The 27,496-nt window shown below is 33.5% G+C and overlaps 2 protein-coding genes and 1 non-coding gene across 4 annotated transcripts in view; 1 reads left to right on the top strand and 2 right to left on the bottom strand.

Moving 5' to 3' along the window:
• The window catches only part of LOC131935826 (low-density lipoprotein receptor-related protein 6), a 28,645-nt gene extending 10,938 nt beyond the window's left edge, over window positions 1–17,707 (top strand). The window contains exons 2-18 of one of the 2 annotated variants that reach the window (XM_059292502.1): window positions 3,384–3,777; window positions 4,092–4,271; window positions 4,517–4,737; window positions 6,146–6,277; window positions 7,097–7,297; window positions 7,546–7,741; window positions 8,017–8,267; window positions 8,782–8,922; window positions 9,455–9,750; window positions 10,038–10,264; window positions 11,242–11,423; window positions 11,610–11,813; window positions 12,116–12,256; window positions 12,439–12,650; window positions 12,772–12,980; window positions 13,249–13,468; window positions 13,709–17,707. In XM_059292502.1, the coding sequence (XP_059148485.1) occupies window positions 3,384–3,777; window positions 4,092–4,271; window positions 4,517–4,737; window positions 6,146–6,277; window positions 7,097–7,297; window positions 7,546–7,741; window positions 8,017–8,267; window positions 8,782–8,922; window positions 9,455–9,750; window positions 10,038–10,264; window positions 11,242–11,423; window positions 11,610–11,813; window positions 12,116–12,256; window positions 12,439–12,650; window positions 12,772–12,980; window positions 13,249–13,468; window positions 13,709–15,166 (4,865 nt within the window). In that variant the 3' untranslated portion in view covers window positions 15,167–17,707. Of the gene's footprint in view, window positions 1–3,383; window positions 3,778–4,091; window positions 4,272–4,516; window positions 4,738–5,124; window positions 5,139–6,145; window positions 6,278–7,096; window positions 7,298–7,545; window positions 7,742–8,016; window positions 8,268–8,781; window positions 8,923–9,454; window positions 9,751–10,037; window positions 10,265–11,241; window positions 11,424–11,609; window positions 11,814–12,115; window positions 12,257–12,438; window positions 12,651–12,771; window positions 12,981–13,248; window positions 13,469–13,708 lie in introns of those variants that run through there. The other variant, XM_059292503.1, reaches the window with a different exon arrangement.
• A 382-nt stretch (window positions 17,708–18,089) lies between these two features.
• LOC131935871 (eukaryotic translation initiation factor 3 subunit M) lies at window positions 18,090–24,836 on the bottom strand. Its single transcript, XM_059292591.1, has 10 exons — window positions 24,724–24,836; window positions 22,694–22,829; window positions 22,135–22,279; window positions 21,633–21,756; window positions 21,433–21,527; window positions 20,135–20,318; window positions 19,681–19,762; window positions 19,220–19,363; window positions 18,579–18,679; window positions 18,090–18,466 (listed from the first exon to the last, which is right to left on the bottom strand). Exons 1-10 carry the CDS (start codon window positions 24,763–24,765, stop codon window positions 18,365–18,367), a joined length of 1,155 nt encoding a protein of 384 aa, XP_059148574.1. The 5' UTR covers window positions 24,766–24,836; the 3' UTR covers window positions 18,090–18,364.
• LOC131935872 (small nucleolar RNA SNORA14) lies at window positions 21,207–21,331 on the bottom strand. Its single transcript, XR_009385995.1, has one exon. It is a non-coding gene; the product is annotated as a small nucleolar RNA SNORA14 (small nucleolar RNA).
• Window positions 24,837–27,496: the final 2,660 nt, after the last annotated feature.

The raw sequence follows: 27,496 nt of genomic DNA, 5'->3' as shown, positions 1-27,496 counted from the left end.
GTTTTAATTGGCAGTGACCCCGTTACAGAGATAAACACAGAGACATGCGATAATAAACTTGACAACATTACTAGTTGTGTTTACTGCTAGGTTTAGGGCGTGCATGTGCCCTCGACCTTATGCTCCATTCAGATCAACTTCATGCCAGCATGTGTGTGTTGTGATAAATGAAAGATAGGCTAGTTAATATGTAGGCCTAAGCAGTTATACTAGAAAGTACTTGATTCTGAATTTGGGCATAAGTGGTACATAAGATTCTGTGTAAACAAACACACACATTATTATTATTAATGTGTAAAAATGTATGTGTAGTGTAGGTCAATACATGTAGGCGTATATATTTACACAGACACGATGTTAGCCCGTATTTTATATGGGGGAAAGAGAAAGCAACTATCTAAAGACGGTTAGCAGATATAGAGATCTATATAATATATTTATGAAGTATCGTCCCCAACTTTTTTTTATAGGAAGGGAGGGGGCAGTTAGAATTACGAAAGGCGTATGACAAGCCAATGGCAGCAAAATACATGCACTAATCTACCCAGTTATCATAGCTGCCACACAGCGCTATTTTTCTTAAAGAACTTGACATGTTGGTGGCATGCGTATATTTTAACGTGCCTCGGAAATCTGGCACACAAGTGCCATGCCAGCGAAGTCACTAAAGTAAACTAATTTTTCTGGTTGCTGAGGGTGGGAGGAGGGAGGGGTGGCATACTTTTTTTTTTAAAGGAGAAGATTAGGTTTTAGTCTTTGTTTTGTTTACTTTTGCGTCTCGCAGCTTCTCTTCCTACAAGCAAAATGTACGTTCTGGCACTTATTCGTGGGTTGCTTTTTTTTGTCTGCGTTTCCGATGCTTACCCAGTTGTCGCTTTTTAGTCGAACACAAGGACAAAAATAGAATAGTGTAAATTAGCTACGGTGTACGGCCGTGTTGTGGGCTGTTTACACACTTTATAGCTACGTAGCTAAATTTAACATTTTCGCCGGCCTTGACCTTTGACACTTAAGCTATTTGTAAAAAAAAAAACTAGCTGGATTTCCCACGTCTAAAGTTACTATTTATTGCCTCAATTAATCCTAGACCTAAACGGGGCAGCTTCCAAACAGAACAGGGTTTGTGTTCATTTCGGAATGGGTTAATGAGCTTTAAAAAAAGGGTGGACAAGTTGCGAGGGGAAGCTATCGGCGCGTTGGGAAAAAAAATGTTGACATTTCTCTCTTTGCACATAAAAGCCTCCCTGCCCCTTACCCATCCACAAAAAGCAACAATCGCCACCTTTTAAAATGTGTTTAGAAGAACCCACACCTAAAGTCTATTTCTTGACATTTTATTTTTAAGAGATAATTTTTTTTTAACGTAAGACATGGCAGGGAAGAGAGTGTGTGAATGTTTAACATGTCGGCAGTTTTGCCGCTAGTCGTAGAGTAATTCAGGTGCATAAAAAATTGACAGGTACGAGTTATCGTTAGTTTAAGGGGGAGGGAGGGTTTTATTATAATAATAAAAAAAATATGTATGTAGCTTGAGTGGTTAATTTGACAGGTGTAGATCATGGAAGCCAAAATATGATTGGGGAAGGGGAGATAATCTGGCAAGAATTAATTGGTAACCAGAGACGTTTGGGAATGAGGTTAAAGAGAGGGGAAATCGCTACCATGTTAGTAGGGCCCAGCTAAACCTATACATTCTTTGTTAAGAGCTTGCATTTATTCTCATTTTCTTCTTACACCCTGGAAATTATTAGTTTAGATTTTATTCTTAAAGACAATTATTTGTTGTATTTATATTTTTAATAATTGTTTGGGGGGGGGGGGGGGGGGGTTACACTTCTCTTGGTCCTGTCTATTTTTAGCAGGATAAATCATGTATTGTAACCCTATTGCTCTACTGTTGGTAGTGAAAACTGTTGCATTGATCTTTCCCATCCAGGTCAGGTTTCTTTCACTTCTTTTTTTTTCCATTACTATAAAGTCTCTCTTGTTTATCTCTTGATTTTTTAACAGCCAGCACTGTGTACTTTTCTAGCAGTGTTAAACAGTGTTTTTTCCAGACTTTTTTTCTCTGGGTGCACTTGATATTTTGGGGGGGGGGGGGGGAGTGACTACATTTACCAGGGGTGGCGGACACTAGTAAAAGTATATGTATACTATATAATTTCCGTCTAGTTCGGGGGGGGGGGGGAGGTAGACTTTGCCCTCCCTTCCCCCCCCCCCCCCCCCCCCCCCCCCCCCTCCCTGAAGAGATGCCTGGAAGAAACTCTGGTCTTAAATCTCTTTTGCTCTGTAGTTTGGGAGGACAAGGCTGGGTGATATGGCGCATGACTTACTTCTAACCCTAACTTCTTGTGTTTGGATGACGTAAGACTTCCTTGAGTCTACCCAACTCTAATAAGTACATAAGTACCTGACCCCCATTAAGGTTACTGTTGCAGCTGGGTTAATCCCATAAGACTATCCATCATGTTGGTTCTTTTCTTTTTTTAGCAACAAGCTTGTTATTCATGACACTATTCCCATTAAATGATTTGTGGCACCATGTCATACTTTATTTCTAGCTTCAAGTCTACAATGAGAATACTTGTAGGAGAGGGGGAAATTTAATTTCGCATGGGCAGCCCCCGGCAGGATGCAATTTGGCGCCACGGTCTTTCCCGTGAGCGCTATGGCACCTACATTTGTTTGAAAAGTTGAGATAGACCATGGATAAAATAGGCCGTTATAGTTATTCACTATATTGAATCAGGCGCCCAGACGGTGCAATTTGGCGCCCCATGCTATCCCGTGAGCGCTATGATGCCTATGTTTATTTTAAACATTGCGAAAGACTATGCATTAGATTGGGTTTTAGTCATTCACGTTAGTTTTAAACAGTGCGATATACTATGAATAAGATGGGGCGTTTAGCCGTTCACTAAACTGAATCAGTCGCGTTTGCCGACGCCAGACAGGTTGCAATTTGGCACCCTGGGCTATCGCAGTTGTTCTATTTCGCATACGTTCATTTTAAACATTGTGATAGAATATGGATAAGAAGTATTATTATAGTCATTCACCAAACTAAATCAGGCATATCTTACCACGCTCCTGCAGGGTATGATTTTGCCCTGGGCTATCCTGGGACTTTTTTAAACGCCCCAGCAACGCGCGGGGATGGGCACACTAGTTACTTTATAAAACTTCTAAACATTCTCTTTAATTTGCAGCTACATAATTATTCAAGTTTATCAAACCCAATTTATTATGTATAGATTTCAATTTTGTCATGTTATAAAATTCCAAACATGTCATTTGTATTAAAAAATTTTACAAATCACTTTTGAAATATTAATCCTTAATGTTTTTTTCATAGTATTTTATTTAACTTAATTTTTTTACAGCTGATCCACTTCTGCTGTTTGCCAACCACAAGGACCTCCAGATAATTGACGAGGCCAACCCTCGCTCAAACTCCAACATCATCATCCAGAACTTGGAGGATGCTGCGGCTGTGGATTTTATCTATGAAGACGGGGTCATCTTCTGGTCAGATGTCAGCCTAGAGGTCATCAAGCGGGTCTACCTCAATGACACAAGCCGCCATGACGTGGTGGTCTCTGTTGGTCTCATGTCACCAGATGGCCTGGCCCTTGACTGGTTGGGCAGGAAGTTGTACTGGACAGACTCAGAGACCAATCGTATTGAAGTCAGTAACCTGAATGGCGAGCATCGAACAGTCCTGTTTTGGCAGAAATTGGACCAGCCAAGGGCTATAGCATTAGATCCTCAAAATGGGTAATTAGTTAATAATTATCTATAATATTAAAAAATGTTTGTTCTGTAGGCCCAATTAATTATAGATAAGCCCTAATTAGCTATAAATTTTACAATCTTGTAATGTATTCGATTTTTTTTTTTAAGTTTTGATAACTTGGTAGTCTTCTAAATATAGGTAAAGTTACTTTTGAACCAGATGGGTATGAGGTAGATGAAGCAGAGTACTCCTGTTTTTATTACCTCAGCATATGAAGGTTTACACTCACCAACATGTGTCAGAAATGTCAACCATAAGGTGCCTGTTAATTTAATGCAATTAATTTTCTTTATAGCTACATGTACTGGACTGACTGGGGGGAGACGCCCAAAATTGAAAGGGCTGGGATGGATGGGAACCCTGAGACTCGAAGTGTCATCATCAGTGATAAAATCCTATGGCCAAATGGACTGACCATTGATTATGCTGCATCTAAATTGTACTGGGCAGATGCTAAGCATAGTCACATTCACAGGTATGTGATTTTTTTAAAAATGTGTCTGTCTTTTTTTTTTTTTTTCACATCTAATCCGTAGTTTAAAATCAAACATGTAAATCACTTATTAAATCTTTAATGTTTAATTATACTTATTTAGTTTTTTAAAAATGGTTATAAAGAAACAAGTTTTATAATAATATTTTAATGATTAAAAAAAAACAAATAATATACTTATTTTATCAATAAAAAATAAAAATTTGGCTTATGTAAATTTATTACAGCTGTGATTTTGATGGTAAAGGTCGCAGGGTGGTTGTCGAAGGGTTTTTACAGCACCCATTTGCTTTAACACTCTATGGGGACTACTTGTACTGGACTGACTGGCAGAGTAAATCAATCCATAGCTGTAACAAGCTAACTGGCTCCAACTGCACTGTGGTCCTAGACAAAATCTTTGCTCCCATGGATATACATGCGTTCATGAGTAGCAGGCAGCCTAAAGGTAATTAAAATTTAACATTTGAGTTTTTGGCCCTGTGTCAGAGGCAAAGTGAGGGGCGGGGGGTGCGGACTGCGCCAGGTGACACCATTTAGGCAAAAAATAGTAAAATATTTAGAGAAAAATTTGAGGGGGGGGGTGCAAATTGAAAGTTTGAGGGGGGGTGCTACGCCTATTGGGGGGGTGACACCATTAAGTGCCGCACCGAGTCACACCCAACCTCGATACGCCACTGCCCTCTATAACTAGTAACTGCTGGCTTAGTGTCAGAAATAAGGCTAAACTAATAATATTTTTTTTTAAATGTAATAATAAGATATCACTGATAATTTTTAATTGATCTCTGTCTGAATTGTACTTTTTATATAATTTGACTTCTGGTGCAGATCTGAAAAATATCGGAGGTAATTCACTGTTTGCTAACATGATTGTGTAATCTCATGTATTGTTTGTTTTAGATGCATCTTTATAAATGTATTTAAAACTCCTCCACTCAATAGTATATTAATTATATTCAGTTTCTTTTGTCAATTGCAAACAACATTGTCAACATGTTGTCCTATTGATGCTGTGTTTTTTGTATGGATTGATTTGCAGTTTGATGATTGTTTTTTTTTTTAATCCTTATTATTCTTTTTTAATCTCTCTCACTCACTTTGGCTTTAAATGTTAGATTTTAAAAACCTGCATTAGGTAGATAATCACATTTTTTTCTGTTTAATGCTACTTCAGTATTTATTTATTTTTTAAAATGTGTTATAAACTGTTTTTCTTTAATATGTACCTCATTAAGCATTTAAAAAAAATATTTGTTTGTTTTCTAAATGGATGTGATACTAAAAAAATATTTAATTACCAACTTTTTAATAACATGATAAGAATAAATCACCAGCATTATGAAGTTATTTTTGTTTAAATTACTTAATTAGTTATTTCTTTGATATTTTTTTCAAAATATTTATTAAATTAAGCATGTGAATGTTGTTTTAAAGCATATTTATTTAAAGTTAAAAAAAAACAAACTATGTATGATTTTGTCATTCCAAAATAACATCTTGTTATTTAAAAGGAAAAATAAATTATTACCTTTTTGAAAACTTAAAAATAAAAATACATTTCTAATTAGAATTAATTTGGCCATCATGTAAGTAATTTTGTCAACCTTTTAGGTTAACTATAACCTGCAGATTTTAGGATAAAGTTAACTTCAATCCTGAGTTGTTCAAGTTACATCTGATGTCTTATAATAATACATTGTAATGTCAGATTATTTCTTATGCTTGTTTAAAACGACTACAGCTGACTGTGAATTAATGTGGTCCAGGGCTGGGGATCTTAATTTTTTTCACACCAGCTACAACCATGATAATCATTTCAAGTAAATGGATGTCTTTTAAAAATTGTCTTGTAGGTCGCAATATGTGTGGAGCAAACAATGGAGGGTGCTCACACCTGTGTCTGATGTCTCCTCTCCCACCCTTCTTCACCTGTGCCTGCCCCACTGGTGTGAGACTGATGGCTGATAACAGAACATGTGCCAAAAGTAAGTTATTGCAGCGCTTGTTCTAAACACCACTATCTAGATCAGGGGTCTCCAAACTACGGCCCGCTGGCCGGATGCGGCGCACGAGGTCCTCTCATCCGACCCGCGGAGATCCTTTTGTCCATGGAAAAAACGTTTGTTGGTGATGTCTGAGGAACTTTGCCCAGAAAAATCAAAGACATGTCTGGAAGAAACTGGCCCCCGAACTGAAATTTAATAGTTAATGCGGCCCTCTGACTGAAAAGTTTGGAGACCCTTGATCTAGATCACTTTATTCACTGTTATGCAGTTTTTAAAGATACTTTAGTCTTAATATTAAATAAAACTTATGATTTTTAACCACTTTTATGTAGCTTTTAAAATATTTTTATTTCTACGGTAAATGAAACTTTTACTTATGAAAATTTATTTCTGTTACATAAGAGGACAAACGATCATTTGCCAACAATACATGTTTTATATCCCATGTTAACTAGTATAGAAGTGATCCAGTTTGAAATGCCCAAAAGTTAAAGAAGTTCTAAAACAAATTGTGGACCATGATAGTCTTATATTTTATCATCCGAGCTAACAATATGTCAGTGTGGCCTTGGCTTTTATTCTGTGCATTTAATGTTTTTTTTACAAACCATTTGCTTTAAAAAAAAATTGAAATCTTTAAGAACATGAATTTATAAAATGAATTTGATTTCACTTTGGCATTAAATGTGGCAAGTGAATTGATTAACCTAATCTGTAAATTCACACAAATAATTTTCATACAACTATTTGATATTCTAAAAAATGTTTTTCTTTTGATATAAAACTTGCTCATGACAGGTGCTGAAAAGATCTTGTTCCTGGCTCGTAGACAAGATATTAGGAAAATTTCTCTAGATACTCCAGACTATACAGACATTGTTCTGCCTCTGAACAACGTAAAGCATACAATAGCTGTTGATTATGACACCATCAGAGGGCACATCTATTGGACTGATGATCAAGTGAAGAAGATACAGAGAGCTCATTTAGATGGCACAGGTAAGGAAACGTTCATTTTTTTTTATCGTCAATAAATACATTTTCTTAGTTCAGTAAAAAAAAATGTGTCAGCAATAATTTTTTTAAAACTTTACTGTGAACAGCTTTTACTTGCTGTAATTGAATAATTTTTTATCCCCCCCCCCCCCCCCCCCCATACTTTTTACTTTTTATTTAGATAATTGTTAAATCTTGTTTTATTTTTATATTTTACCTCTACTAAATACTGTCTTTATTTTCTATCCTAGATCAAGAAGTTTTAATGGAATCTGAGATAGAGCATCCTGATGGGATTGCTATAGACTGGATTGCACAAAATTTATACTGGACAGACACAGGAACTGACCGCATTGAAGTTGCTCGTTTAAATGGCACATCCCGTAAAGTTCTAATATCTGACGAGCTGGATCAACCCAGAGCAATATGTCTTCATCCAGTTGCAGGGTTTGTAGATGTTTTTTTTTTTTTTTAATTTTGTGTTTCAGCTTATTTTACTTTTGTTAATATTTATGTATCATTCATTTTATTTTTGTTAATATTTATGTATCATTTATTTTATTTTTGTTAATATTTATGTATCATTTATTTTATTTTTGTTAATATTTATGTATCATTCATTTTATTTTTGTTAATATTTATATATCATTTATTTTATATTTGTTAATATTTATGTATCACTATTAACGAGGTATATAAGTAATCTATGAATCTCGTTACAGGTACATGTTTTGGTCTGACTGGGGGAAGAAACCGCGACTTGAACGTGCATTTCTTGATGGCACCCAGAGGGTCACAATTGTCTCAACTGAATTATCTTGGCCCAATGGTCTGGCCATTGACTTAGTGGACAATCTTGTCTATTGGGGAGATGCCAAGATGGATCGTATAGAGGTTGCAGATATGAATGGGAACAACAGAAAGGTCCTGGTGTCTCAAACACTTCCCCACATTTTTGGATTTACATTGCTAGGTATGTGTCTAGTAATTCATTTACATTGCTAGGTATGTGTCTAGTAATTCATTTACATTGCTAGGTATGTGTCTAGTAATTCATTTACATTGCTAGGTATGTTTACATTTACATTTCACAAACCCACTGTCTTGTAAATTTTTCATATAAATTAACAATTCAAACGTATATATAAATTTTTCATTATCAAAATTATCTATTTCCTAAATTGAGTGAAATTTATAATAACACCAGTGCTAGAATAGGAACAAATTATTAAGACATTAGCTAAACAATAAGCAATTTTTTAACTTACAAACATCCCAGTTATTTTTAAAAATTGAAACAAAAGATCAGTTGTTTCAAGGTCATAAAAATACACACAGAATTTAAATCACAAATTTTGTAATAGCAAATTCAATACTTAAAAGTTAAAAGCAATATAATTTTAATAACATAAAATTAGCATTGCATAACCCCAACAGATTTAGTAGTGAAATGCTTAAGCTATATATTTTCCTCAATAAAATCACAGATGACTACATCTACTGGACAGACTGGCAAGGCAGATCAATAGAGAGGGTTAATAAGTTCTCTGGTCTTGATAGATCCGTCATTATTGATCAGCTTCCTGATTTGATGGGCCTAAAAGCTATTAATGTCAATAGACCAAATGGTGAGTTATGATTGGTTATAAGACAAGAACATACTACATCTAAGGTTTTGAGGAAGGTTTCTTTAAGAAAATCATTAAAACTGAACTTATTAACTTGAGAAAATTATCAATAATTCAATATTTTCTACTCACAATTTTTTTTTAAAATAATTAAACAACTAGTTCTGTTTCTTATCTATTACTTGTATTTATTTATACTTTAGCTGCTTATATTGTCTAAAGTATTGTGAAAGTTGATTTTTTATTTGCCATGCAAAAACTTTCAAGTTTTCTTGACATTGTTTTAAATTCAAAAGTACACTAGTAGATCTAAAATACATATTCAAGATCTAATGTTTGCTAGGGCACTTTGCAAAGTTTCTGTAATATAGTGTCTTTTAGAACTATTTTGCTCAACAAAATAAAAAAAACAAGCTCCTTGTAAAAATTGTACTAATAGTGATTATAGGGATTTTTTTAAAAAAACATTTTAGTCTTAACAAAGTATAGAAGGATTATTAATATGAAGTCTCTTATTTTAAAAAAATATTAGGTACCAACACGTGTGCAGACAATAATGGAAACTGCAGTCACCTGTGTCTGTTTCGGCCTCCACCTCTAAAACATGTCTGTGCTTGCCCAATGGGTCTTGAGCTTCGAGTAGATGAGCACACATGTATCATTCCCGAGGCATTCCTGTTGATATCAAGCCATACTTATATACAGCGCGTGTCACTAGAGAACAACCAAAAGAATCAGAACATTCCTATTCCAGGAATACAAAAACCTATCGCCATTGATTTTGATATCACAGATAGTAGAATTTATTGGACAGATGTACAACAGCAGGTGAGATCAAATCAGCTGTTTAGTTCTGTTCTTATCTAAACCATTAGCTATGGTTTTTTTACACTAAAAAGAATATTAAAAAAAAATTAGTGTTTAAAGAACAAAGTGAAACTGCCATCAGTATATTTGCTTCTTAAAATTATTTAATGTTTAATTAATTAATTAGTTTTGGTTTTTATCATTCATTATTGCAGCATCTGTCATAAGTATATTTGAAAATGATGTAACTTGTTTTTTTTATCAATTAGGCTACATGAAAAATAAATGTTTAATTATCTGTTTTTCAGCATATAAGCCGTGCCTTTATGAATGGCAGCTCACTACAAAATATCATTCAGTTTGGAGTGGAATTGCCTGAAGGGATGGCTGTAGATTGGGTGGCTCATAACATATACTGGGCTGATACTGGTAAAAACAGAATAGAAATGGCTCGGTTTGACGGCTCGTCAAGAAAAGTTTTGGTGTGGTCATCTCTTGATAAGCCCAGAGCGCTTGCACTTGATCCTCCTAATGGGTATGCCATAATTTTATTTCATAGTCAAACTGTTTTTTGTTTTAGTTAGAGAGTATCATGTTGATAACAAGGAGAGTGGAATACTAATATTCTTAAAATTCTAAATCTTAGCTTTAGGATAATTAAATCCACACTCTTGTCTTTAATGTTGATAAAGTCTGTTTTTAAAATATTAGGGCTTTTTATTGGTAAATAACTTTATTTTTTTAAATCACTCTTAATTAGCTACATGTATATTGTTTTTAATCACTCTTAATTTGCTACATGTATATTGTTTTAATCGCTCTTAATTAGTTACATGTATATTGTTTTAATCACTCTTAATTAGCTACATGTATATTGTTTTTAATCACTCTTAATTAGTTACATGTATATTGTTTTAATCACTCTTAATTAGCTACATGTATATTGTTTTAATTACTCTTAATTAGCTACATGTATATTGTTTTAATCACTCTTAATTAGCTACATGTATATTGTTTTTAATCACTCTTAATTAGTTACATGTATATTGTTTTAATCACTCTTAATTAGCTACATGTATATTGTTTTAATCACTCTTAATTTGCTACATGTATATTGTTTTAATCGCTCTTAATTAGTTACATGTATATTGTTTTAATCACTCTTAATTAGCTACATGTATATTGTTTTAATCACTCTTAATTAGCTACATGTATATTGTTTTAATTACTCTTAATTAGTTACATGTATATTGTTTTAATCACTCTTAATTAGTTACATGTATATTGTTTTAATCACTCTTAATTAGCTACATGTATATTGTTTTAATCACTCTTAATTAGCTACATGTATATTGTTTTAATCACTCTTAATTAGCTACATGTATATTGTTTTAATTACTCTTAATTAGTTACATGTATATTGTTTTAATCACTCTTAATTAGTTACATGTATATTGTTTTAATCACTCTTAATTAGCTACATGTATATTGTTTTTATTCACTCTTAATTAGCTACATGTACTGGACAACATTGGGTGATCAAGTTCTAGAAAGGGCCCATTTGGATGGGACCAACAGAAAGGTTTTAGTTACAGAAATAGGCATTGTTCAGGATCTCACAATTGATTATCAGGATCGCAGATTGTACTGGACAAGGGTGGACAACCACAGCATCATGTCATCTGATATGAATGGTAAATAATTCAGTTACATTTTTTTTACCTCACTGATGAAAAACTATCAGATTTTTATAAGAAGTTAGAGCTGAATCAACAAAGAATTTTTTTAATGGACCTTTTTGTTTTATTCCAAGATTAATTTAAAATAAATTTAAACTTTGCTGTATTACATTGTGTTTTTTTTTTTTTTTTACAAAATAGGTGAAGATATACGACTAGTTGTTGAGAAAGATATCCAACAACCCATAGGCTTGACCCAATACCAAGATTTTGTTTACTGGACAGACTCCAAAAAGAGAAGCATTGAAAGTGCCAACAAAACCACTGGACTCAATAGGACTGTTATCCTGTCTGACATTGACATGGTCATGGATATTCATATCTTCCATACTTCTAGGCAATCAGGTAATATTTTTACACTTGTTAATCTCAAAGCTTACTTGTATTGCTGATTACCATTGGTGGATAGCCACGATTGCCTATTTTTATCCTAAAAATTCTATCAATCATCTATGGATCAAACTTAAATAAAATGTAACTATTCATTAACCTGGTTTTATGCATTCTCTTGTCCTTTGTTTGCTTAAATAATTTTAGTTTTCTTTAATGAATTCAAATTTATCTTTAAAAATGTAAGAATTTCAGTCTATCAGACTTTTGGTTAAGAATTATTTTTTTCCTATTTTAATAATTTGTAACCTTTTCAGGTACTAATGCTTGTGGGCGAAACAATGGTGGATGTTCACATTTATGTTTAGCTCATCCTGCAAACTTTTCAAATAATGTAACTCACTACTGTGAGTGTCCTACACATTATACTCTTAATGAAGATGGTCGAACTTGTTTAGGTAAGATGAGTCCTAATTGATTTAAATTTTACTTAAATCAAGTATTTATAGGCTGATATCTTTTTCTCAAAAAAAAAAAATAACTAAAAAAAAAAACAACAGCAACTAAATAGTTGAACTATTTTAAACTGTATGGTCATATTGGCATTTTAAATTAAGTTTTTGCTTCTTTTCTTCTTCAGCTCCAAAGCAGTATCTTCTGTTCTCCACGCGCAATACAACCATACGGCTTGTAACTAATCCAGATGCTGATGTTCCCTCTCCTGAAGTGGTTTTGCCCATTAATGGAATGAAAAATATTAAAGCAATAGACTATGACCCAGTGGGAGAGTTCATTTACTGGGTTGAGGGGAAGCAAAAGATTATTAAAAGAGCTCATGATAATGGGACTATGGTAATCAATTTTTAATATTAAAATTTTAGATAAGTTTAAATTTTGAAAAATATTTCTCCACTTCCTCTGTATAATTTGATGAATATTTTATACTGAAATAAAAAATTATTTTTGCCTACAGATAACTACAGTAGTAAATGATCCAGAAAACTCTTTTCAACCCTTTGACATTGCCATAGACCCCTATGGCCGAACCTTGTACTGGACATGTTCAGCTCATAATGTAATAAATGTCACTCGTCTTGATGTAGTACGCTCACCTATAGGAATTGTTTTGGCTGCCTCAACCAATTTTAAACCTAGATCGATAGTTTTATATCCTGAAAAGGGGTTAGTAGGTTTTTTAATTAAATTTTTAATCTGATAGGTTTATATATTTCATTTGTGATCATAAAACTACTACCATTCTTATATTGAAAGATTTTTTTCAAACACTGAAATTTTATTTGTACTTCACACTAGAATGCTTATTTTTAATGAGATTTTTTAAGTTGATTAGTTTTAATCATCAAGAATATTTTGCTTATATATTATCAGATCTTAAATATGATAATTATTTGAATTGTTTATCTTACATCTGCTTTAATTTTGTTTTTAGAAAAATGTTTTTTACCAATATGGTAAGTCAGCCAAGAATTGAAGTGGCTTTGATGGATGGATCCGAGCGAGTAACAATCTACAAACAAAATTTAGTCATGCCAATGTCTCTCACCATTGATACCAAAGATGAGATGTTGTACTGGGCTGATCCAAGCCTTAAGAGGATTGAAACTGCTGACTTGAATGGGGGAAATAGAAAGGTTTTGGTGGATAGTCCGGTAATTTTTTAAAACCAATTTTTTTTTTAATAGTAGACTTTTATACAACACATTAAAAAAGTGAAAACTTTAAGTTGTAGATATCTAACTATTTATTAAAGAGTTTTTTATAATCTATAGCTGGCTCCTTGTAAACTATGGCTCCTTATAATCTATGGATGTTACTATCCATAGATTATATAGTAACATCCATTGATGTTTAGTAATTAAACCAAAAAGCATTATTATTTTTCTTTACAGAATCCTAGAGGACTGGCCATTTATGGAAGTTTTCTTTACTGGCTAGACAAGGAAGAGAATGTTGTCCAGAGAATTCTAAAAGCTGGGAAAAATCCATACTGGGTGAGAAGCCGTATCCCAGGGCTAACGGATATGATTGCAGTTCAGCACAGCATTTCGGCATCCTGGCATCCATGCTTTAAAAACAACAGCGGCTGCTCTCATCTTTGTTTCAGTACAGACCAGAAGAAGGCCCGCTGCTCCTGTCCAGTTCACCTCATGCTGAAGAACGACAAGCAGACCTGCGCAGAGCCTCCTACTTGTGCCTCGGATCATTTTAAATGCCACAGCGGGGGCGTGCAGTGTATACCGTTAGTCTGGAAGTGTGATTTCTCATCAGAGTGTGAGGATAATTCAGACGAGGAGAACTGCCAGGAGTGCACGGCCGAGCAGTTCAAGTGTAGCAGTGGGCAGTGTATTGATAAGAAGCTGAAATGTGATGGTAAAAAAACATGCGATGACGGGTCAGACGAGAAAGACTGCTGCCAGGGGGATAACTGTGAGTGCGCTGACTGTAACGGTAAACCTGACTGCAATGATGCTAATGGGCATCCGTGTCCGAAGGATTCGGATAAAAGTAAAACTTCTAAGGACTACACCATTGCCATTGTAGTGGTGGTTGTTTTTCTACTTGTTGTCATAGGCCTTATCCTTATCTGTCGTCATAAATCTAATACTACTGCAGTGGATGAGGACATTGCTATGGTGAAAAAACCATTGAATCCTCACATACCATCTATTCTAGAAAGTTCTAGCCCACACAACACTCTGAGTAGAAAATCTCAAGCAACTGGAATATCAATGGGTTCTGGATCTGGGCCCCTCTTCTACGACAGAAGTCATGTGACTGGAGCATCCTCAAGCAGCTCAACAGTCACCCATTACCCTCAAGAAACTTTAAACCCCCCACCCTCGCCTGTCACAGACAGATCTGTTTACACTGCCCCAAATGGGGACATTAATTTATCAATGAATAGTCTGTCATCGTCCGTGCAGCGGTCAGGTGTTGGGAATGGTGGAGGGGGTGGTGGACGGCGGCGGAACAACCACAGGCGGCATCATCATCACCACCACCACCATCACATTCCACCACCCCCCACTACTCCCTGCTCCACTGATGTGTGTGAAGATAGTGAACCTTACCATCAGACTGTATTGCTGCATAAGATATCTAACAAATACAGCAGCCGCTCTTCACGTTCAAGATCTTCTCGTTCAAATGCCAAAAAATTTAAATATTATATTAATAACTCTGCTGTGGAGTTGAACTATGACTCTGATCCTTACCCACCCCCTCCGACTCCCAGGAGTCATTACTTCTCAGACGAGGTTAGCTGTCCGCCATCGCCATCCACTGAACGGAGTTACTTTAACCCTTATCCTCCCCCTCCTTCACCCGTGGCTACCTCAGACTGCTGATTCTAAGTTGGCACTTGCGATATTCTAAAACAATGGCCGGTCACTTCGAAACAGCCCAAAAAAATACCTCAGGGGTGTGTTTTTTTTTTCTTTTCACTGTAAATATATCATTCTTTTTAATTGACCATTGCTTTGGAAATGCAGTTGCTGGCCTTTGGTGTGTTATATTGTGAAAACAACACAAGCTTTAATTTTTGTTTTGTGAGGGTACATGACGATATCAGCGTGGATGTTGACTGCAAGAGGGTGTGTAAAGCTTGAACATTTTCAAAAGGCTAGAAGTTTTGCCGAAAGTAACACAAATGGCACTTTGTGAATACAAATACTAATGATATTTTTTATTTTGTGAACCATTGTTTGATATTAGACATAGGAATGTCTAACTAATTTATCATATTTTTTACTTGCTTTGGCCACAAAAGATTTAGTAGGAGTTGTGTTGAATTTGTAATGTATTCAATTAATTTTTATTCTCTATTAATTTTTTTTGCATCGGTCTGTAGATTTTTATTTGCAAAATCTAATGCATGATTCTTAAGAATTATTTTTAAATCAGTAAAGATATATTTCTATAATTAAAGAAGAAAAATTGTTTTCTTCAAATTATTTTATTCAAGAAATATAAAAGCACAAAACTCATTAAATACTACTTAGTAAGAACTTAATAGGTAAACACTTAAAATGTATTCAAATTATTATTCCTATGGAATTACATTAGAATCCTAAAGAGCCATTCATATGAACTGTGTATACTTTTTGTTTTGCTAGAGTGTGTAACTGTAATGAAATTTGAAAGGAAAAAGACTGAATTCACAACCTGTGACCAACTTCTTGAAATGCCATAGGATGTCTAATTCATTTTAGAAAATAATTATTCACATATTCCTTACAGCTGAATGATAGTTAAAATTATAAACATCACAAATTTGATACCTAGACGTTTGTTGGTAAAATATTTAATAAGAGATCAAATTATCTTTTCATCTGCATCAGGGAATTTTCTACTCACTTTTAATGCTTCTCTTTATGTTAAATACTGGAATGTATTTAATCACAAGAAAACATGAGTTATTGAAACATTAATTTGATCTTTTTTAAATGCCATTCTTTTATCAATAATAGACTTTTTTTTAGAATCGCTGTTTATTATTCCAAAGAAAAAAATGTCTTTATTATTTTATATAATAGTTGTTTTATGAAATTGTGATACAAAGCTTGAATTTACAAAAATAGTTTTTAAGTTTCTTAGGATTTTATCAGCTTATATCATTCAATCTATGCAAAGTATTAAGCACAGAAGGTGTTAAATATAATTGCATGTAAAAATTGTTGCCGTGATGGAGGGCTGTTGTAACGTATGGATCCACTGATATTACATATTTATGTCTGTTCCAGGTTCACTTCTCATTTGAAAGCCCTTATCATTTGCAATAATAATCACAGCTATTCATTTTCAAATATCAATGTACACTATGCCAGCATGAGCTGGTACAAAAAATATGATGTGGAGTAGTTTTATAAAAATATGTATTGATTTTTTAATCATAAATTGTATCTTTTGAGATATTTGACATGACTAGGAGTCCTTAACATAAAATATTGTTGTCAGAAATTGTGATGTTTATTTTCAAATCAATATTTGAAGGTGAGTATGGTTAACTTTCTTGTAGACTATTTTATGTGGCTGTAATGTATGTAATAATAATGTATTCTAGGTGACAACATACATGATTTATTTTAATAGATTTATACTTTTTCTTAAAATGTGTTTTGAACTGTGATGTGAGAGCTGGTCGTGGTGTATGGATGGTAATGATGTACTAAGATGTATTACTGTCATTTACAAGGTGCAGAAAGTTTTCTTGTCATGTTTAATTGAATGATTTTAAATTATTTACACTTTGTAAGTACATGTTCAGTAGAATACCATCTATGCCAAACTCTAGTGGAACCATTTAACTTCTCATAGTAGTAGCCTAAAGTTGCATACTACACATTCCCAATGATACCAAAAGTCACTTCTAAAATTTCTTTTGCTCAGTGTGAGGTTAATTACTTTTCATTTTAATAATTTAGAATAGTAAAGATGTGTAAATTAAATTGTTTTATTAAGCATTTAATTAGTTTGGTAAATTTTTTAAAAGTTGTAAATCAGTCCAAATTTTCTAAGTAAGATTTTCATGACAATATTTAGGTTATGTACCTCAAGCCGAGTGCATCAAAAATTATTTTTATTTTTACCACTTTTGTCACTAACAGAAAAATAACTGCATTACTATATTGTCCTGTTGTGTTCTTAGACAAATTGTGAAGTTGGACGAATTAACGACCCCAATTTAAAACTTTCATCCTCGCCATACTCTTTTTGTTAAGTGCCATCTGAATGTTTTTTTGTATCATCCTGTTTACCTCAGATCAAAAGTGGATAGTGTCATTCATAGCATGGCTTTAGTTAAAATGTATGTATATATTTTTTAAGAAAAAATGTTGAATTAATCTTGCTGAGACTGTATGAATAAAGAATTAAATTGTGATGCATGTTTGGCTTCCTTTTAAGTAATTTGGTTTTTTTTAGCCTTGTGACATAAGACAGACAGGCTTGCCATAAAGTACTATAAAGTAATGAACTAGCTGCAATGTTGTTAAGTTATGTGAATCATTCTTATTTTAAGATTTTTCTCATGATGAACACAGAATCTCTAAAACTGCAAGTTATGTTTGGGAGAATGGCTCTTGCCTTTGGGAAAGACACTATCATATTATCAAGTAACATTCTAATTTTTTTCCATGGGACAACTATGAGTAAAATTTGACCAACTGGCCAAGTTCCGAGATGTACTCTGAGGAGAGCTGGATATAGCTTTAATATGAAAGAAATCCCTAAATGAAAAAAAAAAAAAAAAAAAAAAAAACAACTAAGTGATTGATTTTAAGTTTTATTTTTAGTTTTTGGATTTTATATACACAGAGAAATGAAAAATGTTTGAAGGTATTCTCTTAACAAAAGTTTTACATCAAATACTTCATGCTCAATTCAAGGCAAGATCTTTTTTATCAATTTTTAAACAAATCTAGTATTTAAAATGTTGACCATAGCATTTATACCAAAATGTCCACAGACTAAAAATTCCAAGTTATCTATAGAGTAAAATTAAAGTAGTAATCACAAAAACCCCAACTCCCCAATGAACAAATAAATTACTGCTGCTGTACTTGTGACTGAATGAGTGATACATTTTCAAAATTGATCTCCAGTCTTGATAGATTGTTCTGCCAAGCTGATAGGTGTTGTCGAATAATCTGAGGATATATAATATTAAAAAAGTGCAATAAACCATGCATTAGCAGTCAACAACTACTTCTTAATTGATGAATTTATATATATATATAGATCTATATATTTTTTTTTTACCTGCCAATGATGTTTGCTGAACGTCCTAAATGTGGTCGAGCTTACAATTACTTTCTCCTGGATCTGGTCTATCCTGGCTTTGACTGCTTTTGTTTTGAGAACTGGCAAAAACAAATATGGATATGTTAAATTGTAAACAAATGTAGCAGCAAATAACATTTGTCTGTATAGATAAAAAAATCCCAGGTAAGATGTTTTCTACAAATGGCCTTACTACTCCCAGTAAGACCTTTTTTTAACTTCCATGAATTGACATATTTATTATTTAATCATACATAGTTTTTTTGGTGTTAAATATAAATTTAACACATATTTTAAAATAACCAAATAGTAAATGAAGCTGACCATTATTAAACCGTTGGACAAGTTTCAAGTTCAAATCAGTTCAAATCTGTAAAACATCCTGAGTTCACCCAGCTCTGATGGGTATCTAACTCACATTAGGGACAGAAAAGCGGCTAGTCATAGTGATAACCACAATACCCCTTCATAAGCCAAGGTCACAGAAACAGGTAAACTCTACTTCACTTACCAACAGCCAAGTTAAAAAGGGGACTTTTGACCATTATTATAATTTATACTTAGCTTCAAGTAAATTTTCCACTCAATTAAAATATTTGCTGAAGTAAGTAAAAGCTCACCATCAATAACAAATTCTTCTACTTGATCTTTTTCAAGCTGCATTTCTTCTTGAATTACACTAAAGTCCATTTCCTTTCGATTTTCACACATTTGCATGAATGTCAACAGTCTCATCTTTCTTATGTTTTCTTCATGGGATGGTCCTGATATTTGAAATTTGGTCGTTAGCATAAAAGTGATAAAATCAAATACGCTTACTGTATAGCTTTCATAAACCATGTTTTATATACTAAAGTGGATTAACAGCAAAATCCAATTAGTTCTCTCTATAATGTTATAAATTTGTTAAATATAACTTTAAAATAGATTTACAGGGTCACCACTAGGGATGTTAATATAATACATAAGTTTATGAAATAAATGTAACAATAGATTTAGCATAATTTTAATCTGGAGTCAATAATTAGTTAAAAACATAAAATTGGTAATATTAAAGCTGAGTTTTTTTTACTAAGCTTACCGAGTGAATTGATAAAATCTGTGTGATTTTTATAGAACTGCTGATACTGAGTTAGTTTACCAGATACAAAAATTGTCAGAAGCTGTGGATTGTAAATTATACTTCAAAACACATAGATTTAACAGAATATAAATGTACAAGTACAATTATGATGCTCTTAAAGAATGATTTGGTCAAGTAAATGAACTCTACAACTGTTACTTCTTGAAGTTTTAATATTTTTATAATTATAATAATTCACTATTAAATTAATGAAACAGTAATGTAATTCTATCAAGTTCAGCAGTTACTACTTAATAAAATTCATAATACAACATGTGAGGGAATGAGAATATGTAGTAAACTGCTATGAACAAAGGTTTGAGTCCTCCATTCTTTAAAGGTGCCTAACTGAAATACATAGTGAACTGTCATTGTATTTAATTAAAAGTTTAAAAAACATTAAAGCCCATACATCATGAATCAGCTCTCCCTCCAGAAACTTGACTGGCTTGAGGGACAGAAGATGGTCCATAAGAAAGGTGTTTGGATCAGCCAGACATGTCACTATACACTTATGTGCATCATCTCTAGCTTGGGAAGCATTTTCCTCTGTATATGTACCCAGCAGCTCTATCATCACCTTTGTTGCAATATCCCTGAAAATAAGGTTTCTTTTAAATTATTGGAACAATTCAAGCACTGAAAAACTCACATTTGGACACAAATATTATGTTGTACCTGGGCTGAAATGGTAAACATAGAGAACAATATGAATACCTTGGATGTCCCAGAATTTTTTATACCACCAGTTTCAACCATGCCAACAAAGTTAGACTAAATAAGGAAAATAGTGGGGTAACAGCTATAACATTAAATCAACAAATATTAAAGAAATATTAAATAAAGTTAAGTAGTAAAAGAAAGTAAACATCCCTTTCAAACTTGACGGTCTATGGGACAAGTAGAGTTCACTAGTTTCTGTGACCTCGGCATATGAAGGGATAGTGTGGTCAGCACTATGCCCAGCTGCCTTTACTTACCCACCCTAACTAGAGAGGTACCCATCAGAGCTGGGTGGACTCAGGGATGGTTTACTGACATGAACCCGGATTCAAACTCGAGACCTACGGGTTAGTGGTCCAGCTCTATACCGCTAGGCTGCTCCATCCCTTATTATAATTTTTCTTCTATCTTAAATTAACAAATTTTTTTCATCATACACATGTCTACTGCCAGAAAGTGTTAATACTGACAATTTTAAAGCTGTATGTTTTTAAAAAAATCTATTTTTAATACTATTTTCTCCTCAGAGTTGAATTTACACTATCTCTTTAAATTAATTTTGCATTATTCGACTGAAGATATCACAGAAAGAACAAACTTTGCAGGAAGAGTTTTTATCTGATTAGTATTTAAATCAGTTTAACTTCCCTCACATGTAAAGTTTCAACCATGTGAGTATTTATAAATACAATTCACTAAACAAAATCAACAAATCTGTAAAATTCTACTGTAGATACTGTTACAAATAAGTATGAGTAATAAAATGTAACTGGGCTGAAATGGTAGACACAAAAACAATATGCATACCTTGGATGTCCCAGATATTCATCTAGCATTGTTATAATAATATCAACTAAAGTGACATGAAATAAATGTAACAATGCTCATAAAAATGTGGCATGGAGAATCGTAATGCTAATGGCAATAAAAAGCATAATAAAGATTCATTTAAAAATGTAATTGCATTCAAAAATGCAAAAAACTGACCTCATATTGCAGGCAGTAAGTGATTCATGCAATATTCTGTATAGCATCTGCACTTTAGCTGAACTTATTTCCCATAAACTTATCCATCTTTTGATCTATAATTTGAAAAAGAAAGTCCTTTAGACAAAAGGCAATTTAAAAAAATCATCAATTTAGATATAAAGATAAATTATATATTTTCCAAAAGACAATTTACAAACCTTCTCCATATCTACAGGGACCATTGAAAGCAAATCATTCTGGCCTGCCAGCCTGACCATACTGCAGAGAACTACATAGCGTAAACTGGCTTCTTCTTCTAAGCCGTAAAAAAGATTGCTCAACCTAAACAAAACAAAAACTGCCTTATAAATAGACTATAGGTAATATTTTATATTAAAAATAAAATTTTAAAGCATATAACTTTCATATGGTTAAAATTTGTTTTTAAGTAAAAACATTGCTTTACCACAAAAAATGTACCTGGGCTGAAATGGTAAACATACTAAAATATATGCCAACCTTGGATACCTCAGACTTATTATAGCATCATTAACTGTTTGTAGGTGAATAAAAAATGGCTTCACTACAGTATTAAAACCAGAATGATGCAAGTAATTTTCTAACGATTTTAAGTATAAAAATTACACTTCTTAAAATTACAGTTTTTAAGCTTTGGTGAAAATATATAAATCTTTTTAAAATGTTTATTATCTCTTTTACATTCTTATCCTTAGTGCCACACGTTTTTGATCTCCTTCTGGTAGTTTTCCAACTTTCTCACAAAACAGAGTTACAACACTCTCAGCATCCTGGACTGGTACCACCAGAAGAAGGGAGATGATGCCGTTGAATACCATCTCAATTTCTATACAACAAACAAATAAGAACTTATGTATGAGAATTGGAATTTCAAAAGTAACCATTTATTAATGTTGATAGCATATGATTGATGATGCAAAAGGATTATGATAGCAACTATAAATCTAAAATGTATTTAAAAGTTAGGGGAAATTGCAAATCTTTGATGCTAAGAAATTTAGTTTTCATTAGCTCTTACACTTGTGAAAGTAAGAAAACTATTTTGCATCACCTATGTTTACTAGTAATTTGGGAGAAAGCACCATAGTTTAAATGTACTACAAAAACTGTAATTTTCTTTTGTTTGTTTTTGGTTTTTCAAAACTTTTTTAAGGGCATAGCTTATTAAAATAGCTTATTTTAGGGCATAGCTTTTTAAACTAGCTCATTTTAGGGAATAGCTTATTAAAATATGGTTTACCTGACTCATTATTGAGATTCCAACAAAATTTGCTAGCTTCAATAATATTTTTCAAATCAGTCAACAAACCACTTTCTGCATTTTCTTCAGAAATTTCAGCTCCAAGTGATTTAAGAAATGATCTCAGTTCCAAAGTCTGGGGGTAATAAAAATATTTTACATTTAGTATGAAAACATATGAGGTTCTAAATGTAAGGGGAGAAAATCACTTCAAAATTTGTCCTTCATTAATGATTGCAAGTGTTGAACAAACTACAAATCCAACATCACTATTTTTTTGCTCCAAAGCCTGCGATAATATTGCCTCCGGTCATACTACCACAGGGATACCAGGGGGAGTGTTGCCAGGTGGTGAATCAACAATGCTTTTGACTGGACTTGACAGAACACAAAGTCATAATGAGATTTTTATTTTCTTTATGTTGTATCACAACATGTATACCCTTTGGTTGCCTGTAAGAGAGTGGCCCCTGCAACTCCCCACCCTAATTCAAATATGTCACTTCCCACTCAGTTCCTATGCTACAAAACTGTGTGAACTATGTTTACATATTCATCCATTTGTAACAGGTCTGGTTTGATTTAGTCAGTGTTGTTGCTCAAAATATCAATTGTGTATGGCGCTCTTTTAAAAAAAACATAGGGGTCATTGTGCTCATGGATGCACTGGTGCAGTTTGACCATTGAATCAAGTAAAACCCCTGACCCCTTGTGATCCCAGATAATAAGATAGCTGCAGGGGAACTCAAGCACCGAACTGCACCCTACTGCCTCCAAAATAAACATCTTTATCACAGAAACCTTCCCAGGAGTATGTTCTCAACAACTTCCCATAGTTTTATGTCGATCTGATGAATGGTATACTTATGACTTATAGTAAAGAAATAAAAGGCAAACCCAGAAACTTTCATTTTTATTAATATATCCTATGATATAATTTTAAAAGTTATAGGCCTAAATCCAGTGAAAAAAGGAAATTTAGGCCTACTTTGAGAATACTTTTTAGTAAATGGATAATTTTAGATATTGATGTCCCATAATTAAATTAATAGAAACTTCTAGGCCTATATATTATGTGTTGTGTTGTTAGTAGTATAATAACCTCAACTAGTTTTATGGTTTGCAGTTAGGGTTAGGCGTAAAGCAGGACTTGGGTTAGGGTTAGCATTAACATTAACCGGACATGTGTATTTTAGTATTAGTTAGGGCCTAGGCCTAACTACTAAATATTTCCCAGGTCAATAAGTTTTTAGGCCGATTCTAGTCGGAATAAGATACGCATGCGATACGCATGCGCAATGGAGAGAAACTACGACTTAGCGGCGATGTTTTCGATGGTACTGCGCATGCGTGTGTTTACAACCACAGAACCCTAATACCAACCCTAATCCTATCCTTAACCCTATCCCTAATCCTATCCCTAACCCTAATCCTATCCCTAACCCTATCCCTAATCCTACCCCTCATTCTAGCCCTAACCCTAGCCATAGGTCACTGCGCATGCGCAGAACTATCTTTTGCCGAAAAATCTTATTCCGAGTAGACACTTCAAAGTTTTTAACATATGGCATCTGCTTCAAGTTCTCTGGATTTGCAACTTAATTTATAACATTGATTCTAAAAAATATCAACCTAAATTTCTGAATTATTTTTCGATTTTTAGGCATGTTTTTATTTTTTATTATTTTTACTAAATTTTACAAAATAATTTAAAAAAAAAAAAAGAATTATCCATGCCAACAATACGATGGAAGGATCCTCGTCAACTCGGTGGTCTCCATTATTACTTAGGACTAGATCTAGATATCGATCTATAGACTATAATACTAGATTCTATATTTTTATAAATTCGAATAGGCCTATTCTCCAATCTTCAGAACATCGACATTCCTATCGATAACAGGTAGTACAGCCGGTTACAGATGTTTTAGCTTTTCAGTTTGTAAACACACTTAATCAAAAATAATCATTACATTCTAGTTACTTATAAAATATCTTTATCTAACTTTTAAATTAGAACGTAATAGTACCTGCTGTGGAACGGGAATATCAATAAAAACCGGTACATTCATTTTTTGGTCTGATGGTCCGTCCCCAGCTAAAAGTAGCGTGAGTAAAGGGACGTAACTAAAACATTTTGGTTCGGCCAACCTAGTCTGAAAAATAAAAAGTCATGTGGGTGAAAAAAAAACGTTTTAACCATACAAACACCAATTATAGTGTATTAATAAGTTGTGCTCATATCATTCCTAGCCCAGACGTTAATTTGATGCACATACACATTAATTTTAAAGAATATGCATCAACAAGTACAAAATTGAGTTCTATGAGCAATCAAGTAATGATTATTAAAGAATGATTATAGCTAGGCCTACATGTCATCCATTTATGTCAATTTATGACGTCCACATGGAGGGGCCGGGGGCATGGTCCGACTTTGGTAGACACGAGTGAGTTGGGGGGTGGGGGTGTGTCTCGGATACATCATTACGTTAATATGTGTGCTAAATGTAAGCTATAGGGCTAATATTAAACATGTTTTTAAAACACCAGCTTTTGTAATTAGCGTATTATGTGGCCATAATTAAACTAGCTGCATCCCGTGCTCCGCCACGGTAAATCTTTTTTAAATGTACCAACAGAACAAAACTAAACACAACACAAACGAACGCAAAAAACAAAACAAAAAAAAACGAAAAAACAAACACAACACTCATAACATAAACACAATTTGATTGCAATCATAAAGGTATATTGCTCACAGTCTAGCCCGTAGCGCCAAATCGCGCCCTTTCCGGTGATTTGCACCCCCCTCAAACTTTCGATTTGCACCCCTTCCCCCCCCCCCCGCCCTAAAACTTTCGATTTCCACCACTCCCCTCCCCCCTCGCAAATTTTTTCCAACCCACTTTGGCGCCCCCTAAGGTCGGCACCCGGGGACATATGCCCCCCCCCCCCCCTCGCTACGCCTCTCCTATAAAACCCGAAAGATAGAATAATAATTAGAAAACAGTATAAATAATAGGCAGTATCCATAATATATACAATATTTCACTTTATCCATTCACGCATTTTTTTTTCCAGTACTTTAAATTTTAAAAATTTACAATAGAGTTTCATAACTAAAACCATTGCGCACCTAATGAACGTGATGACGCGCCTATAATAGTGCTGAATAGTTGATTAAAAATTATAAGTAATAAATAGTAGGGCCTACATTCAGTGAATAAAATAAATAAAAGATTGCCTTTTATCAATCCATGCTAATTAAAATTTTCTAACAATAATTTCCTCTTACACATCCGAATAATTTGCATTCACATTTTGCTAATTATATTATTGCAACACTAATTCCTTCTATGACGAACGTATATTTGCATTCACATTTTTTATTAGCGTGAGTTTAATGTATTTTTAAATTACCTCCTTTGTCAAAATTAGAAAAGAGTTAAGTTAATTTGATTTTTCTACCCTGCTGTTATTATGTTATTAAAATGTATCCACTTTTTCTTGGAGCCTAAACGAAAATGATATTTGACATTAATCTTTTTAATACGTTTTAGCAGTTTGCGTGTATTTAATATTTTCTTGACGTTATGCGAAAGAGTAAAAACCGTGGCAATTATAAAATAGCTCTATACCGCTATATAAACAAACCCTACTCTAATACTTATAATAAGACACTGCGGTGCACTGAAAAGCACAGCATGGTGCGAATGTTTACTTTTATGGTTCCAAAAGCTATAGCGATGACGGAAGGAAGGACTGACACACTACTTGCCCGCTTATATTATAGACTAGCTGCATCCCGTGCTCCGCCACGGTAAATCTTTTTTAAATGTACCAACTTGGGAACAGAACAAAACTAAACACAACACAAACGAACGCAAAAAAAAAAACAACGAAAAAACAAACACAACACTCATAACATAAACACAATTTAAATGCAATCATAAAGGCATTTTGCTCACAGTCTAGCCCGTAACGCCAAAATCGCGCCCTTTCCGGGGATTTGCACCCCCCTAAAACTTTCGATTTCCACCCCCCCCCCCCCTCGCAAATTTTTTCCAATGCACTTTGGCGCCCCCTAAGGTCGGCACCCGGGGACATATGCCCCCCCCCCCCTCGCTACGCCTCTCCTATAAAACCCGAAAGATAGAATAATAATTAGAAAACAGTATAAATAATAGGCAGTATTTAAAATATCCGTGTTTTACCTACAATATTTCACTTTATCCATTCACGCATTTTTTTCCAGTACTTTAAATTTAAAAAAATTACAATAGAGTTTCATAACTAAAACCATTGCGCACCTAATGAACGTGATGACGCGTCTATAATAGAGCTGAATAGTTGATTAAAAATTATAAGTAATAAACAGTAGGGCCTACATTCAGTGAATAAAATAAATAAAAGATTGCCTTTTATCAATCCATGCTAATTATAATTTTCTAACAATAATTTCCTCTTACACATCCGAATAATTTGCATTCACATTTTGCTAATTATATTATTGCAACACTAATTCCTTCTATGACGAACGTATATTTGCATTCACATTTTTTATTAGCGTGAGTTTAATGTATTTTTAAATTACCTCCTTTGTCAAAATTAGAAAAGAGTTAAATTAATTTGATTTTTCTACCGTACTGTTATTATCTTATTAAAATGTATCCACTTTTTCTGGGAACCTAAACGAAAATGATATTTGACATTAATCTTTTTAATACGTTTTAGCAGTTTGCGTGTATTTAATATTTTCTTGACGTTATGCGAAAGAGTAAAAACCGTGGCAATTATAAA

Source organism: Physella acuta, unplaced genomic scaffold (genome assembly GCF_028476545.2).
Source record: "Physella acuta isolate Inbredline_101_S28 unplaced genomic scaffold, ASM2847654v3 ptg000161l, whole genome shotgun sequence".
Taxonomy (NCBI): domain Eukaryota; kingdom Metazoa; phylum Mollusca; class Gastropoda; family Physidae; genus Physella; species Physella acuta.
This window is presented reverse-complemented; position numbering and strand designations above follow the sequence as displayed.

What these genes read in the sequence shown, in the direction of transcription:
- LOC131935871 (XM_059292591.1), bottom strand. Translation starts at nt 24,765, where the DNA reads ATGAATGTACCGGTTTTTATTGATATTCCCGTTCCACAGCAG. An exon ending in GTGGCACTAAGGATAAGAAT is followed by an intron (nt 21,757 to 22,134) that starts GTAAAAGAGATA and finishes TGTTTTGTTTAG; the next exon opens with GTTGAGCAATCTTTTTTACG. An exon ending in AGATTTTATCAATTCACTCG is followed by an intron (nt 19,364 to 19,680) that starts GTAAGCTTAGTA and finishes TTCAAATATCAG; the next exon opens with GACCATCCCATGAAGAAAAC.